This window comes from Cololabis saira, chromosome 11 (genome assembly GCF_033807715.1).
Source record: "Cololabis saira isolate AMF1-May2022 chromosome 11, fColSai1.1, whole genome shotgun sequence".
Classification (NCBI taxonomy): domain Eukaryota; kingdom Metazoa; phylum Chordata; class Actinopteri; order Beloniformes; family Belonidae; genus Cololabis; species Cololabis saira.
In genome coordinates, this window is record NC_084597.1 from 1,434,205 (window position 1) to 1,453,090 (window position 18,886).

Genomic DNA, 18,886 nt, shown 5'->3' on the forward strand with positions numbered 1-18,886 from the left:
TTTCCCGACATTTCAACTTTTTTCTCAAAATTTCGAAATTTTGAGGAAAAAAAAGCTGATTTTTCACCTGTTTCACTTGAAAAAAGTCGAAATGTCGAGAAAAAAATTTCGACTTTTTTTTTCAAAATTTCGACTTTTTTTTCAAAATTTCAACTTTTTTCTCAAGATTTCGACTTTTTTCTCGAAATTTCAACTTTTTTCTGGTAATGAGTCTTGTTTTAAGTGTAATGAGATTTTTTTTTACTAAAAATGAGACATTTTAACTAGAAATAAGACAAATATTCCTGTTAAGATTTGGAGTTTTTGCAGTGCTTTTCCAAACTAATAGTTTTTAACAAAATAAGCAAACTGATATGTATGTTATAGTCTTTAAATACTTGATTTTAAATGTGATTTGCAGTTCGATGTAATAGTTTGGTGCTTAAATCCTAAAACCTTCACACATTGAAACAATAGCCTTCGTGGGAAATAAATGAAGTTTTTTACCCAGAACTGCAAAACTGAGATGGAAATTAGCAACTTTTATCTTTTATCTTCCTCATAAACACTGACGTTTAATCAAAATGCTCAAATATTCAATAAATCCACTGTCATTCTGCACTGCAAAAATTCAAAATCTTATCAGGAATATTTGTCTTATTTCTAGTTGAAAAGTCTCATTTTTAGTCAAAAATTATCTCATTTCACTTAAAACCAGAGTCATTACCAGAAAAATAACTTATTTGACAATTTTCACCTGTTGCAAGTAAATTTTCACTTGAAATAAGTAGAAATGTCAAGAAAAAAGTTGAAATTTGGAGAAAAAAGTTGAAATTTGGAGAAAAAAGTCGAAATGTCATTGAAAAACAACAATTTTCCCCCCTTTCAGTTTTCACTTAAAATTTTCACTTAAAATAAGTAGAAAAATCTGCCAGTGGTACTTTTGTTCTCGAAATTTCGACTTTTTTCTCAAAACTTTCAAAAAAAAGTTGATATTTTGAGAAAAAAGTCTTGTTCCACTGGCAGATTTTTCTACTAATTTCAAGTGAAAATCTACTTGAAACAGGTGAAAATTGTAAAATAAGTTATTTTTCTGGTAATGACTCTTGTTTTAAGTGTAATGAGATTTTTTGACTAAAAATGAGACATTTTAACCAGAAATAAGACAAATATTCCTGGTCAGATTGAGAGTTTAGTGTAAAGATCATTTTGTTCCATCTGAAGGTTTTTCTCAACACAAATCTGTTTATTTCACTGATTAACTTTGGTCTCGATGACGTGAAATTAGATTTACACACTTTTAAATTTACTTTTTTTTTTAATCAAGCATGGTTAATGTGGAACTAATGAAGGAAAGAAGAACACGGTAAAAACTCCAAATCTGACCAGGAATATTGGTCTTATTTCTAGTTAAAATGTCTCATTTTTAGTCAAAAAATCTCATTCCACTTAAAACAAGAGCCATTACCAGAAAAATAACTTATTTGACCATTTTAACCTGTTTCAAGTAAATTTTCACTTGAAATAAGTAGAAAAAATTCATTTGCAAGTAAAGTCAACGTAATTTTTTTTCCCTTTTTTTCCTTTTTTTCTCTTTTCTCCTTTTTGTTTTTTTTTTAAATTTTTTTTCTAATTTTTCTTCTTTTTTTTCCCCTTTATTTTTTTTTTCTTTTTAAAGTTAAATTAATTTTGATAAATAAAGTAAACACAATTTTTATCGACATTTCAACTTTTTTCTCGACATTTCGACATTTTTTCTTGAAATTTTGAGACAAATGTCGAGAAAAAGTCGACATTTTGAGAAAAAAGTCAAAATTTGGAGAAAAGTCAAAATCTTGAGAAAAAAATCTTGTCCCACTGGCAGATTTTTCTACTTATTTTAAGTGAAAATTGATAATTATATAAGTTATTTCTCTGGTAATGACTCTTGTTTTAAGTGTAATGAGATTTTTAGACTAAAAATGGGACATTTTAACGAGAAATAAGACAAATATTCCTGGTCAGATTCAGAGTTTTTGCAGTGAATCGTTTTGATTTCCCTAAATATCCAACGATGTTTCCAGAATAAATGAAGCAGTTTGTCATTTATCTTATTAAAGGTGCTATTAAAGGTTCTTAAAGGTAAAACAATGACCTGAAACCTTTTCTCCGGTCCGGTTCCTCCTCTGGTGGTTTTTACAGAAACATAAATCTGTTAATTTTTCTTCTTTTTAGCAGATTTATGTCATTATTATTTGTACTGTTTGTATTAAAGTTGATGCTGTTTGTGATCAGTGCAGGACACTGATTGTATTAACCAGTAAAATACACTGTTCCCTCATAAACACTGCAAAATCTCACAAACTTACCAGGAATATTGGTCTGATTTCTAGTTAAAATGTCTCATTTTTAGTCAAAAAATCTCATTACACTTAAAACAAGACTCATTACCAGAAAAATAACTTCACTTGAAATTAGTAGGAAAATCTGCCAGTGGAACAAAATGTTTTTCTCCAAATTTTGACTTTTTTTCTCTCGACATTTTGACTTTTTTCACAAAATTTTGACTTTTTTCACAAAATTTTGACTTTTTTCACAAAATTTCAACCTTTTTTCTCAAAATTTCAACTTTTTTCTCAAAATGTCAACCTTTTTTCTCAAAATTTCAACTTTTTTCTCAACATTTCAACTTTTTTTCTCAAAATTTCAATTTTTTCTCAACATTTTGACTTTTTTCTCCAAATTTCAACTTTTTTTCTCCAAATTTCAACTTTTTTCTCAACATTTCGACTTTTTTCTCCAAATTTCAACTTTTTTCTCAAAATTTCGACTTTTTTCACAAAATTTTGACTTTTTTTTTTGCTTGTAATGAGAAGATAAATCTTGTTCCACTGGCAGATTTTTCTACTTATTTCAAGTGAAAATCTACTTGAACAGGTGAAAATTGTCAAATAAGTTATTTCTCTGGTAATTACTCTTTTTTTTTAAGTGTAATGAGATTTTTGGACTAAAAGTGAGACATTTTAACTAGAAATAAGACCAATATTCCTGGTCAGATTGTGAGTTTTAGCTTCATTATTTTGACCACTATCATTTATATCTTGACAATATTTTTTATGATTTGTGATTCTTTAACCAACTCATTTCCATTTGGATTGTGTTGTTTTTATTTTTAATCATATGATGATTTTGTGTTTGTCTTTATACATTAATCTACTGTTGTTTTTCATTTTTTAATAAAAAAAATTAAAGAACAAATATTGACTTTTCCTGTCGACTGTAACAGAAAAATAAACTATTAAGCAATTCGATTTGACACAATCGCTGCAAATAATACAATCATATTATTAATTTAATATTTTTTAGAATTTGATTTCATTGTTTTTCTAATTTACAAGTATAATTTGATGATTATTTTAACATTTTTTACTACAATTTTTATTTTATTTGTATCATAATTGTTTTTACTATTTTCTATGACTATATGATTATTAATATACAATAGAAATAAATATTAAATATTACAAATATTAAAAATAAAAATATTAAATATTATAAAAAAATATTATATATTATTAATAGTATTAATATTGTTATTATATAGTAGAAAGAAAGAAAGAAAGAAAGAAAGAAAGAAAGAAAGAAAGAAAGAAAGAAAGAAAGAAAGAAAGAAAGAAAGAAAGAAAGAAAGAAAGAAAGAAAGAAAGAACTTGGGTGGAGGCTTCAAATAAGCCCATTGGGTTGTATATTTTCAAAACTGTGCAAAACAATAAACTAAAAAAACTAAAAACTAAAATTGATGCGACTCAGGGCTGTGTGTAAAACACAATTCCAAGATGGCGGCCCCAAAATCCAAGATGTCCGCTCGAAAACGTGCTTTTTCCTTTATAGCTCGAAATGCGTTGGTTTTAAGCCCCATAAATATATTAAAGTTGAATATAAAGTTGGGTATTGTGGACATTTTGGTACCAAGTACATGTCTGTATCCAATACAGTTCTTGAGATACAGCATATAGAAACTTGTATATATCGGGAAAAGCAACCTGATCTCACAAAAATCCGTGAAATGACCACGACTTCTCACCACTATTTTACGTGGCACCAACACGGAAATGGTATAATTCCGTGTGTGCACCACGGATATTGTACTATGCGAAGTCAATGGGATCCGTTGTCGTGATATATACACGGATTATTACATTATTATTATGTATATATTATTATTTATTATAGTGGCTAAGTTATGAGTTTTTGACACGCAAGTTACTGTTTGTTACTGTCAGTTTGTAAAAGCATGTTTTTAATGCTGTTTTAACAGTGTTTTAATGGTGTTTTGATGATTTTTAACAGTATTTTGACGGCGAGTATTTAGCCGTGTTTTCTAGTATTTAACGTAAATTAGAGTATTTAACCATGTTGTTTGCTGTTCTATAATACAGCCGGAGAGACTCATCATTGAGTGCATGATAAATATTCTCAGCAGCATTCTGAGTTCTTCCCACTGGGCAAATCTCCTTTTGACACTTCAGTCAGTGACGGCCATCGTGTCTGGAAACGCTTCACTATTTTGTGGGTATTTTTTTTTTCTCCAGCCGTGCCGTTTTTCTTTTCTTTTTTTAATATTTGTATTTTTTTTTTCTATTTTCTAATTATTATTTTTTTTATATTTGTATTTTTTTTCTGGCCGTGCCATTTTTCTTTTCTTTTTTAAATTTTTCATTCTATCTTTTTATTTTCTTTGTATTTTTCTTTCGAATTTTTTTTTCCGGCCACGCCGTTTTTCTTTTCTTTCTTTCTTTTCTTTTTTTTCTATTTAGTTTTTTCTTTTTTTTAAATTTTATTTGAATTTCTTTTCCGGCCACAGCGTTTTTCTTTTCTTTCTTTCTTTTCTTTTTTTTCTTTTTTTTTTAATTTTCTTTGTATTTTCTTATTTTTTTTTTCCGGCCGGGCCGTTTTTCTTTTCTTTTTTAAATTTTTCTTTTCTTTAAATTTTTTTTTACATTTTCTTGTTTTTTTTTTTACTAAATTTTTTTTAAAAATATTTGTATTTTTTTTTTTTATTCTATTTTTTTTCTTTGTATTTTTCTTTTGTATTTTTTTTTTTCTGCCACGCCATTTTTCTTTTCTTTCTTTCTTTTACTTTTTTTTCTGTTTTTTTTTTATTTTCTTTGTATTTCCTTAGTTTTTTTTTCCGGCCGCGCCATTTTTATTTTTTATTTTTTTTCTATTTTCAAAATTTTTCTTTTAAACTATGTGGAATTAACGTCTACAACTGCATTTTGACTAGTCATAATTACATTGTGACGAGTCAGAATGGAAGTTAAAGATATCTTCAATTTAAGAATCCTCTAATTAAAATTCATTTCAAGATATCTATAACGTGATTACAGATATCTACAATTAAATTATGACTATCCGTAATTCCAGATTGAGATATCTACAACTTTGTTCTGACTAGTAACAACTTAATTTAAGATATCTGAAAAGACACAAAAAATTGCATTTGAAAACTTTTTTTGGGATTGAAAATATTTTTGGGATTTGAAGTCAAATGCATTTTTTTTTAGTCTCAAATATTGTTTTGCATTCAAACACGTGTTTTTCTTTGATTGAAATACATTTTTTTATGTTGAAGTATTTGCATTTATGGTAAAATATGAAACAAACCAGTCCAATTTTAAAGGTATCAATGAATAAAGGACTTTAACCAAGAAAATTCAGGTTTCTCTTTATTCATGCATTTGTTCAAGAAGGTAAAAAACACACAGTATTGCATATTTCTGAAGTAACAACATGGATTTACAGTTGTTTGTGCAGCAGATCTAAAGATTGTCCAACACACGAAACTCAACATTTATTGCTCACTTACAAGGTTTACTTTCGCACAAAAGGAACATGGAATGAACCGCAGGAAAAAAGTGGAAATGTCGAGAAAAAGGTCAAAATGTAGAGAAAAAAATTGAAATGTCAAGAAAAAAGTCGAAATGTCGATAAAAACGTTGAGAAAAGTAAAAATGTTGAGAAAAAAGTCAAAATGTCGAGAAAAAAGTCAAAATGTCAAGAAAAAAATTTGAGGATAAAGTCGAAATGTTGAGAAAAATGTTGAGAAAAATGTTGAGGAAAAAGTTGAGGAAAAAGTCGAAATGTCGAGAAAAAAAATTGAGAAAAAAGTCAAAATGTCGAGAAAAAAGTTGAAATGTCAAGAAAAAAATTTGAGGATAAAGTCGAAATGTAAATTAAATGAAATAAATTAAACGTCGTTAGCCTCCCTGAAGTACAGCGTCTCCGCTAAACGTCGTTAGCCTCCCTGAAGTACAGCGTCTCCGCTAAACGTCGTTAGCCTCCCTGAAGTACAGCGTCTCCCACGCCACGGCGTCCGCCCCGCAGAAGAACCCGCGCAGGTTCCGGGCGGCTCCGCGGTCGAAGGGGTTCTGGTCGGGGCCGCAGTGCTTCAGGTAGGACACGCGGTGGCGCGACATGAACTCCCACGTGGTCGTGTTGACGGAGATCAGGTACAGGTGGGAGCCCAGCAGCATTAGCACCACCACGGCTAGCAGCGCTAGCAGCGCCGCCACCGCTAGCAGCACGCCGTTGGAGCTGAGCCACGGCCGCCAGGAAGGAGCGACGCTCAAACCCGTCCTGAGGAAACAACGAGCATCACGTCAGAGGGGGGCACCAGCAGATAGAAAACCCCCACAGCACCCATGGGTGCTAGTGCTAACAGCAGCAGCACCCATGGGTGCTACTCACCAGCAGCAGCACCCATGGGTGCTAGTGTTACTCACCAGCAGCAGCACCCATGGGTGCTAGTCACCAGCAGATAGAAAACCCCCACAGTAGCACCCATGGGTGCTAGTGCTAACAGCAGCAGCAGCACCCATGGGTGCTAGTGTTACTCACCAGCAGCAGCACCCATGGGTGCTAGTCACCAGCAGATAGAAAACCCCCACAGTAGCACCCATGGGTGCTAGTGCTAACAGCAGCAGCAGCACCCATGGGTGCTAGTGTTACTCACCAGCAGCAGCACCCATGGGTGCTACTCACCAGCAGATAGAAAACCCCCACAGCAGCACCCATGGGTGCTAGTGCTACTCACCAGCAGCAGCACCCATGGGTGCTAGTGCTAACAGCAGCAGCACCCATGGGTGCTAGTGTTACTCACCAGCAGCAGCACCCATGGGTGCTAGTCACCAGCAGATAGAAAACCCCCACAGTAGCACCCATGGGTGCTAGTGCTAACAGCAGCAGCAGCACCCATGGGTGCTAGTGTTACTCACCAGCAGCAGCACCCATGGGTGCTACTCACCAGCAGATAGAAAACCCCCACAGCAGCACCCATGGGTGCTAGTGTTACTCACCAGCAGCAGCACCCATGGGTGCTACTCACCAGCAGATAGAAAACCCCCACAGCAGCACCCATGGGTGCTAGTGCTACTCACCAGCAGCAGCACCCATGGGTGCTAGTGTTACTCACCAGCAGCAGCACCCATGGGTGAAAAAAAGTCAAAATTTTGACTTTTTTCACAAAATTTCGCCTTTTTTCTCGAAATTGGACTTCAAAATTTATCTCGAAATTTTGACTTTTTTCTTGACATTTCGACTTTTTTCTCGAAATTTCGCCTTTTTTCTCGAAATTGGACTTCAAAATGTATCTCGAAATTTCGCCTTTTTTCTCAACATTTCCACTTTCTTCATGAAATATTGACTTTTTTCTCAATATTTTGACTTTTTTTCTCGAAGTGCATAATGAAAATCTCATTGTCTATGAGAGCTGCTACCATTCATGTCTATGAGAGCTGCTACCATTCATGTCTATGAGAGCTGCTACCATTCATGTCTATGAGAGCTGCTACCATTCATGTCTATGAGAGCTGCTACCATTCATGTCTATGAGAGCTGCTACCATTCATGTCTATGAGAGCTGCTACCATTCATGTCTATGAGAGCTGCTACCATTCATGTCTATGAGAGCTGCTACCATTCATGTCTATGAGAGCTGCTACCATTCATGTCTATGAGAGCTGCTACCATTCATGTCTATGAGAGCTGCTGCCATTCATGTCTATGAGAGCTGCTACCATTCATGTCTATGAGAGCTGCTACCATTCATGTCTATGAGAGCTGCTACCATTCATGTCTATGAGAGCTGCTACCATTCATGTCTATGAGAGCTGCTACCATTCATGTCTATGAGAGCTGCTACCATTCATGTCTATGAGAGCTGCTACCATTCATGTCTATGAGAGCTGCTGCCATTCATGTCTATGAGAGCTGCTACCATTCATGTCTATGAGAGCTGCTACCATTCATGTCTATGAGAGCTGCTACCATTCATGTCTATGAGAGCTGCTACCATTCATGTCTATGAGAGCTGCTACCATTCATGTCTATGAGAGCTGCTACCATTCATGTCTATGAGAGCTGCTACCATTCATGTCTATGAGAGCTGCTGCCATTCATGTCTATGAGAGCTGCTACCATTCATGTCTATGAGAGCTGCTACCATTCATGTCTATGAGAGCTGCTACCATTCATTGAGAAAAAAGTGGAAATGTCGAGATTAATGTTGAAGTACAATTTCAAGAATAAAGTCAAAATTTCGACTTTTTTCTCAACATTTCGACTTTTTTCTCAACATTTCGACTTTTTTCTCAAAATTTTGACTTTTTTCTCAGCATTGACTTTCTTCTCGACATTTCAACTTTATTCATGAAATTTTGACTTTTTTCACAAAATTTTGACTTTTTTCTCAACATTGAATTTTTTCTCGACATTTCAACTTTTTCTCGACATTTTGACTTTTTTCTCAGCATTGACTTTCTTCTCGACATTTCAACTTTATTCATGAAATTTTGACTTTTTTCGCAAAATTTTGACTTTTTTCTTAACATTGAATTTTTTCTCGAAATTTCGCCTTTTTTCTCAACATTTCAACTTTCTTCATGAAATATTGACTTTTTTCTCAACATTTTGACTTTTTTCTCGAAGGGCATAATGAAAATCTCATTATCTATGAGAGCTGCTAACATAAAATGGCCGACTTCCTGTTGGGTTTGGGCCATGACGCCAAGAGACTTTTCTTTAAGTTGTGACATGATACAGGTGTGTACCGATTTTCGTGCATGTACGTCAAACCGTATTGTGGGGCTTGAGGAAGTTTTCTAGGGGGCGCTGTTGAGCCGTTAGGCCACGCCCATTAATGTAAACCACTAAATATCACATTTATCACCAGGTCTGGCTTGGGTGCAAAATTTGGTAACTTTTTGGGCACGTTTAGGGGGAAAAAAGGCCTTCATTTAGTCAGAATAATAATAATAATAATTAAAGCTGCGAGCAGCGATGAACGGGCCCTCGCACTCACGGCCACCGCCCCCCATGAGCATATCAGAAATGACACCACCCACGACTTCCTATGTCAAACCATTCAAAAGTTATAGCAGAGAAAAGTTTTCTAGGGGGCGCTGTTGAGCCGTTAGGCCACGCCCATTAATGCAAACCATTAAATATCACATTTATCACCAGGCCTGGCTTGGTGCAAAATTTGGTGACTTTTTGGGGACGTTTAGGGGGAAAAAAGGCCCTCCTTTTGTCAGAATAGGGTTAGGGTCTCACCAGCAGAGGTAGAGCACCCATGGGTGCTCCCATTACTCACCAGCAGATATAAAACCCCCACAGCAGCACCAGCAGCTGAACCAGCACCCATGGGTGCTCCCATTACTCACCAGCAGAGCCAGCCCCCCCACAGCAGCACCAGCAGCTGCAGCAGCAGGTACAGGATGAACCAGCGGTGGTTTCTCTCTCCCACGTTAGCACCCATGGGTGCTACAGCTGCAGCTGCAGGTACAGGATGAACCAGCACCCGTGGGTGCTACTCACCAGCAGATATAAAACCCCCACAGCAGCACCAGCAGCTGCAGCAGCAGGTACAGGATGAACCAGCACCCGTGGGTGCTACTCACCAGCAGAGCCAGCCCCCCCACAGCAGCACCAGCAGCTGCAGCAGCAGGTACAGGATGAACCAGCGGTGGTTTCTCTCTCCCACGTTAGCACCCATGGGTGCTACAGCTGCAGCAGCAGGTACACGATGAACCAGCACCCATGGGTGCTACTCACCAGCAGATATAACACCCCCACAGCAGCACCAGCAGCTGCAGCAGCAGGTACAGGATGAACCAGCACCCGTGGGTGCTACTCACCAGCAGAGCCAGCCCCCCCACAGCAGCACCAGCAGCTGCAGCAGCAGGTACAGGATGAACCAGCGGTGGTTTAACCCCCACAGCAGCACCAGTAGAGGTAGAGCACCCATGGGTGCCACTCACCAGCAGAGCCAGCACCCCCAGGTGAGCACCAGCAGCTGCAACAGCAGGTACAGGATGAACCAGCGGTGGTTTCTCTCTCCGATACAGTTCTCGATCCAGGGACAGTGGTGGTCGTAGCGGCGGACGCAGCGCTGGCACGTGTGGCAGTGCTTGGACCTCATGGGCTGCTGAAAAATAACAATATATATACATATAAATATATATAAATATATCAGTGCTTGGACCTCATGGGCTGCTGGAAAATACAATATATTTATAAATATAAAAATATATGTAAGTGCTTGGACCTCATGGGCTGCTGGAAAATACAAGATATATATAAATATATTAGTATATTACTATATATATATATATATATATATATATATATATATATATATATATATATATATATATATATATATATATATATATATATATATATAAATATATATCAGTGCTTGGATCTCATTGGCTGCTGCAGGAAAGGAGATAAGTAAGGACCAAAAAACATAAATATTAAATCAGTCATTCATGCTCTAATGTGCCTGCGGTCCCCCCCCCCCTCTGGTCGTCCCGCTGCTGCTTCCACCTGCCTGCGGTCCTCCCCCCTCTGGTCATCCCGCTGCTGCTTCCACCTGCCTGCAGTCCTCCCCCCTCTGGTAATCCCGCTGCTGCTTCCACCTGCCTGCTAACCCCCCCCTCACCCCCCTCTGGTCATCCCGCTGCTGCCTCCACCTGCCTGCGGTCCCCCCCTCACCCCTCTCTGGTCATCCCGCTGCTGCCTCCACCTGCCTGCAGTCCTCCCCCCTCTGGTAATCCCGCTGCTGCTTCCACCTGCCTGCTAACCCCCCCCTCACCCCCCTCTGGTCATCCCGCTGCTGCCTCCACCTGCCTGCGGTCCCCCCCTCACCCCTCTCTGGTCATCCCGCTGCTGCCTCCACCTGCCTGCAGTCCTCCCCCCTCTGGTAATCCCGCTGCTGCTTCCACCTGCCTGCTAACCCCCCCCTCACCCCCCTCTGGTCATCCCGCTGCTGCCTCCACCTGCCTGCGGTCCCCCCCTCACCCCCCTCTGGTCATCCCGCTGCTGCCTCCACCTGCCTGCTGCCCCCCCCCCACCCCCCTCACCCCCCTCTGGTCATCCCGCTGCTGCTTCCACCTGCCTGCGGTCCCCCCCCCCCTCTGGTCATCCCGCTGCTGCTTCCACCTGCCTGGTAAATACCTGCACTAGGCAGCGTCGGCAGCGTCGCTGGCGCAGGGATTTCACCGGAGGAGGAATCATGTTTTCCTGCTCGTCGTTTCCTCCCAGCACGAACTGGAACAAGAACGGAAATAAAACATGAATTAAAACAACTGTTCTAGTGCAGGAGATTAAACTATCGTTCAGTTCGTGAAACCAGCCTGACATTTGGAAAAAAGAGGAAAAAAGAAGAGGAAAAAAGAGGAAAAAAATGAGAAAAAGGTGAAAAAAATATGGAAAAAATAGGAAAAAAAGAGGAGAAAAAGATAGAAAAAAGAGGGAAAAAGAGGAGAAAAAGCTGAAAAAAGAAAAGATTAAAAAAGAGAAAAAAGAAGAAAAAGGAGAAGATGAAAAAAAGAAAGAAAAGAGGAAAAAAGAGGAAAAAAATGAAAAAAAGAGGAAAAATATGAAAAAAGAGAAAGAAAGAGGAAAAAAAGAGAAAATGAAAAAAAGAGAAAAAAGAGGAAAAACGAGGAGAAAAAGATGAAAAAAGAGAAGATTAAAAGAAGAGAAAAAGGAGGAAAAAAGAGAAGATGAAAAAAATAAAGAAAAGAGGAAAAAGAGGAAAAAAGAGAGAAAAAAAGAGGAAAAAAAGAAGGAAAACGAGGAGAAAAGGATGAAAAAAGAGAAGATTAAAAAAAGAGGAAAAAAGAAGATGAAAAAAAGAGAAAAAAAGATAAAAAAAGAGGAAAAAAAGAACAAAAGAGAAAGAAAGAGGAGTGCACCTGCAGATTAGACAAATGTTTTCAACTGCAGATTAGATGAATGAATGGATGAATGTTTGCACCTGCAGATTAGATGAATGAATGGATGAATGTTTGCACCTGCAGATTAATGAATGAATGGATGAATGTTTGCACCTGCAGATTAATGAATGAATGGATGAATGTTTGCACCTGCAGATTAATGAATGAATGGATGAATGTTTGCACCTGCAGATTAGATGAATGAATGGATGAATGTTTGCACCTGCAGATTGGAGTCGTCAGATGAATGGATGAATCCCGGATCCATCAGAGAAACGGAGAAGTAAAGAAGAACGGAGACGAGAACGAGCAGCACGAAGAAAAGCGGCTGCAGCAAATGTCCGGATTCCTGCTGCTTCTTTAAGTCTAAAAAACAATAAAAATATATAAATATATTAATATATTAATGTCTCTCCGGAATCCTGCTGCTTCTTTAAGTCTAAAAAACAATAAAAATATATAAATATATTAATATATTAATGTCTCTCCGGAATCCTGCTGCTTCTTTAAGTCTAAAAAACAATAAAAATATATAAATATATTAATATATTAATGTCTCTCCGGATTCCTGCTGCTTCTTTAAGTCTAAAAAACAATTAAAATATATATATATTAATATATTAATGTCTCTCCGGATTCCTGCTGCTTCTTTAAGTCTAAAAAACAATAAAAATATATAAATATATTAATATATTAATGTCTCTCCGGATTCCTGCTGCTTCTTTAAGTCTAAAAAACAATTAAAATATATATATACATATATATATATATATATATATATATATATATATATATATATATACAGTGTTTCCCCTAGAATTTTTTTCAGGCCCGGTGGTACCCACCGAAAAAATCCTAAACAGACGAGGCGCGTGGGACGGCATATTGGACATGTAGCAATATAACAAAGTTTTACATTAAAAATCATTGTAGGCCTATATTGCTGAATGATATCACTTCAATTAAATAATAAGATTTAATCTAACCTAAGATGCATAAGATGTTTAAATGCGTTGTTTTTTACTGGGTCACCAGTCGGACCGGTGTCAGCGACGGTAAAGGCTGATTTATGGTTCCGCGGTACACCAACGCAGAGCCTACGGCGTAGGGTACACGGCGACGCGCACGTACGGTGCGTGTCTCCGCGTACCCTACGCCGTTGGTGTACCGCAGAACCATAAATCAGCCTAGACGCTCATACATGGCTGGCACTAGGACCCCGCGGACGCCTGGTGTCTCGTCGGGCTGTGTTTTCCTTCATGCTTCCCTGCTTCTCATGCAAACACAAACACACGGACCTGGCAGAAACATTTCTTTATATCATGTTGTCTGTCGCCCGCGATATTTTTTCTTTTTTTTTTTGACTAGCTACAAACTCTATACATCCCATAATAATATGCCCGCGTTCTACGAAGCAGGTTGACTCCCGTTGCAGAACAGCGCTGCGCAGAGGCTCCTAAACGTAAATGATCATTGATTTTTTTTTTTTTTTTTTTTAGGCCTGGCGGGGGGTCTCGTTGGCCTGGCGGCCCCGCCAGGCCTATATAATGGTAGGGGAAACACTGATATATATATATATATATATATATATATATATATATATATATATATATATATATTAATATATATATATTAATATATTAATGTCTCTCCGGATTCCTGCTGCTTCCTAAAGTCTGCTGGGAAAACAAGAAAAATTCACCTTTTTTCGACATTTTTCACAAAATTATTACTTTTTCTCAACATTTCAACTTTTTTCTCGACATTTCGACTTTTTTTCTCAACATTTGGACTTTTTTCTCGACATTTTTCACAAAATTTCAACTTTTTTCTCGACATTTCGACTTTTTTCACAAAAGTTTTAACTTTTTTCTCGACATTTTGACTTTTTTTCACAAAATTTTAACTTTTTTCTTGACATTTTGATTTTTTTTCGCAACATTTTGACTTTTTTTTCTCGATATTTTGACTTTTTTTTCTGTAATGCTCTTGTTACTGGTCGACCCAAGAATACCATCAATCAGCTGCAACTGGTTCAAAATGGATGTGGAAAATTTAAATTTAACTTAAATTTCAAAATGTATTTATTTATTTATTTATAATTTTTATTTTTAGTTTATGTGGATATTTATGTAGTATATATTAGGCTATATGTTGAGAGGGATAGTTAAAAGTGTTATATATTTATTATGTATGTAGCATATATATATTCATAGGGATATTTATGTAGTTTATTTAGTTTATATTTATATAGATTTATATCATATTGTATTTTCTATATATTGATATAATATTTATGTAATATTTATATTTTCTATAAACTTATATGGATAATTATGTAATAATAGTAGTATTTATATAGACTATATTTATATGGATATTGTGTAGATATAATAATAATAATAATAATAATAATAATAATAATAATAATAATAATAATAATAATAATAATAATAATAGCAATAATGTAAATTCATAGTTATAAAAGGATAAGAAAATGGAAAAAGTGTCAACTTCTTCCTACTCCTTTTTCCAACCCGAAGATGTTACTGTTTATTTGTATTTTTTATATACATGTTGGAAATAAATGAATTCATTCATTCAGATTCCTGCGGTCACTGTAACGTTCAGGGACCGCAGGAATCCAACACTTCCTTTTCAGACACATCAAGAATCACCTTTTGGTCCTTTTTTGTCATAAACTATTACGGTGTTCAGTGTATAAAATAATAAAATATAACATAAAAGTCCAAACTTACCCGTGTCGTGCAGGAAGAGGATTAAAGTTACAATCCATGTCAGAATCACATGACACGTTCTGACCACAAACCCTGAGGAGAAAACATTCTTGAACATATTACTTATATTTATTCATGTATATTTATTAGAACGGATTATTATTCCCCGTTATTATAATCATATTTGCTACGAAGCTGCAGGAATCATGTTATTTAAATCCCACCACGGAGCCGGACGCTGTATAAAGATCAATAATCAATGATCAATGATATCTGTGGTTACTAAATATATATATATTAAAACAAATGTGTTCAAAAGCCAAACAAATGATAAATAAAGCCCGTCCAGCTTCTGCTCCTTCAGTGCAGGTTTGTTGTCAAGAATTCACTTGGACGGCCCGGATTGGTCCAAGCGGGTCACGTGACGTGGTCACGTGACGGGGGACGGTGGTCACGTGACGGGGGGCGGTGGTCGTCATTTACGGCCTAAATAAATACAATATAACTATATAAATATGATATAAATGTAATATAACTATGATATAAATATGATATATAAATATAATATAATATAACTATAATATAAACATAATATTACTATAATATAAATATAATAAGTACTACTACAGTACAGGACAGAGCTAGTACTACTACTCTTTTTTTCTTATTTTTTTCCCTCTTTTTTTCATCTTTTTTCCTCTTTTTTTTCCCTCTTTTTTCATCTTGTTTTCCTCTTTTTTCCTCTTTTTTTCTTCTTTTTTTCCTCTTTTTTCCTCTTTTTTTCCTCTTTTTTCCTCTCTTTTCATCTTTTTTTACTTTTTTCCTCTTTTTTTCTCTTTTTTCATCTTGTTTTCCTCTTTTTCCTCTTGTTTTCCTCATTTTTTGCTCTTTTTTTCTTCCTTTTTTCCCTCTTTTTTCATCTTTTTTTCTTCCTTTTTTCCTCTTTTTTTCCTCTTTTTTTCCTATTTTTTCATCTTTTTTTCCTCCTGTTTTCCTCCTTTTTTCCTCTTTTTCCCTCTTTTTTTCCTCTTTTTTCCATCTTGTTTTCCCCCTTTTCCTCTTTTTTTCCTCCTGTTTTCCTCCTTTTTATCCTCTTTTTTCCTCTTTTTTTCCTCTTTTTTTCTTTCTTTTTTCTACAGTACAGGACAGAGCTATTACTACTACTATTCAATTTCAATTCAATTCAATTCAAGGCAGGCAGGTGGAAGCAGCAATGGGATGACCAGGGGTGGGGACCGCAGGCCAGCATGCAGCTCCGAAGCTCCGGCCCAATCAGCAAGTCCCAGGTTAGGTGAAGGGTCGGGGAAAGGTTGAAAAGGGGCAGGGCCAAGGAGAGGAGTCTTGACGGACAAACTTCTCCCCCGCCCAAAATTCAATTCAATTCAATTTTATTTATATAGCGTCTAATACAACAGAGTTGTCTCTAGACGCTTTACAGAGACCCATACCCAGAACATGACCCCCGAGCAGTTAAGCTGCAGGGTAGGGTAGGGCAGGGTAACGGCCCCAAAAGGGGCCGTTACCCTGCCCCCCTCACTGCAGGATCCGGTGTTGTGCATTCAGAGATGCTCTTCTCCACCGGCAGAGGATGCTGCACCATGAACAAAAGAGAAGAAAAGGGAGGAGAAGGGGGCCGTCACAAGAAACTACAGGAGCGACTCTAACACACTAGAGTTTACACTACCTAGAGATTTACCAACACCAGCTAGAGCAGTGATTCTTAACCATAGGGCCGAGGCCCACGCTTGGGCCGCGAGCGCCACCTAGTGGGCGGCAAAAAAAATTCAGTTTTTTACATGTGGGCCGCGGGGGCCGCGGGACTGCATAGCAACTCCCGACCAAATGAGGAGAAGAAGACACTCAGCTAGCTGTACGTGTAATAGTAAGAGAAATGGTGTGTATTTACAGAGTAAATCCTTCATTTTGCACAGAGTAGGTTTAGATCCACCAGGATCAGGGATCGATTACTTGGGTCTGCGCCCACCAACGGAGAGCGAGCGCGGCGTGATCATTTATCCCGACGAGTCCCCGCGGCCGGGGAGGTCGGTGCCGCTCGGGCGGCGGCTCCGTCGTTACTGCTGAAGGATTGTACATGTAGATGCAGGGCTGACGTGTCTGCTGGACTGGACTGTTCAGGCTCGCAAAAGCATCGGAAAGACTCGGCTGCTCAGCGGTCAGAGCTGCGGGCTCCTGCCCGTCTCAGCTGATCAGGCTCGGAAGAAACCTGACGCGCTGACTCCTCTGACAAGTGATTAATGTAATATCTTAAATAAAGTACTAAGTTTTATTCCCGCTCTATTTTTAAATATGCACACTTGTATGCTTGTGTGTGTGTAGACGGCGCTTTTCCACACGGCGCGCTGTGTGTGTGTTTTAAATACAGAAATGACACACACAAAACTGAGGGTGCTCCTTTCCACACGGCGCCCTATGGTCGTCAAAATACGGTAATTAGCTTGACTATATACAGAGATGAGAAGCGTAACAGGTGGAAAGGAAAGTTCAACCCGGAATGGACAGATTCATCCTGTTCAGTCTTCCCACTGGGACGAAACCAGTGTCTCATACGCAGGGCTGCCGCAAGGGGTGTGCGAACCGTGCGACCGCACGGGGCCTCGCGACCTAAGGGGCCTCACGATCTAAGGGGCCTCGCGCTTTGGGCGTTTTTTTTTTTTTTTTTTTTTCCAATTTTTTTTTTCAATTTTTTTTTTTGTTTTTTTCCCCTTATAAATATCAACAGTCACGTTCCATTACAGACCTAAATGTGTACTAGTCTGTGCATATCAATAAATATATGTGCAATGATGCGCGTGTCTGTTGTTCAATACAACTGATCAGACCAAGCGCAGACACAAGCTGCTCTGATCCAGACGGTGGAGTTGGAACAAACTGTCACACAATGTCGAGAGAACGAGACAGATTCAGGAAATTTCCATCAGGGGATGAGTTTAATGCCTCTCTCGTTTGATAAATTTGTTACAAAAATCACTGATCCGACCGGGTCTCCAGCAGCCGTGGGGCCCCGCGTCGAGGCAAGAGATGATGATGAGGCAGGGGAAAGGATCCAGTATTTTGCTAATTGGAGAGTTAAAATTGCGCATATAGACACCCGATCTGACCCGAAAAACCCGAAAATTTCGCGCGGGCTCGCTACGCTCACGCGCGAGGACCCCCCGGCCATTTCGCACAGGGCCTCGCAAATCTCCCAGACGGCTCTGCTCATACGTTCAGAGACCGTGGCGTTCAAAGTGCGAAAGTGAAACGCCACTGAAACAAAACACAAAGTTTTTCATCAAACATGTCCACTCAAGTCTGAACTGAAGTCACAGAAAATAAGCTGACCATCTTAAAACATGTTTGGGTCCAGATACAGCTGTGAAGCAGCTTTCTCCACAATGAACAGAATTAAAACTAAATATTGTTCCAGGCTCACCAATGTTTATATTCATTTATTATAAAAATGTGTTGAGACAATTAACAAAGAAAAGGGGAAATTCAAACTGCTGGTAGAGAAATAAAATAAGATAGCATTTGAAAAATAAAATAAAACGTATGTCCGGAGACTCATAATATATATATATATATATATATATATATATATATATATATATATATATATATATATATATATATATATACTTGAGTACATTTTCTCTAAATGGACCTCTTAAAGTTTTAGTTGAAGACCCCTGCTATAAAGTGTTAATATTTAACGGGCCCCAGGCCACTCTGTACTGAAAATATTGGGCCCCAACGTCAGAAAGGTTAAGAACCCCTGAGCTAGAGGTTTGCTAAACACTAACTATAGGCTTTACTAAACAGAAAGGTTTTAAGTTTAGTTTTAAAGGTGGAGGTGGTGTCAGCCTCCTTAACCCAGATTGGAAGTTGGTTCCATAGTAATGGTGC

The 18,886-nt window shown here is 37.6% G+C and overlaps 1 protein-coding gene across 1 annotated transcript; it reads right to left on the bottom strand.

The window, feature by feature from the left end:
• Nucleotides 1–5,680: 5,680 nt before the first annotated feature.
• On the bottom strand, nucleotides 5,681–15,363 carry zdhhc12b (zinc finger DHHC-type palmitoyltransferase 12b). Its single transcript, XM_061733225.1, has 5 exons — nucleotides 15,002–15,363; nucleotides 12,466–12,608; nucleotides 11,479–11,571; nucleotides 10,278–10,444; nucleotides 5,681–6,597 (listed from the first exon to the last, which is right to left on the bottom strand). Exons 1-5 carry the CDS (start codon nucleotides 15,096–15,098, stop codon nucleotides 6,285–6,287), a joined length of 813 nt encoding a protein of 270 aa, XP_061589209.1. The 5' UTR covers nucleotides 15,099–15,363; the 3' UTR covers nucleotides 5,681–6,284.
• Between the last annotated feature and the right edge of the window lie 3,523 nt (nucleotides 15,364–18,886).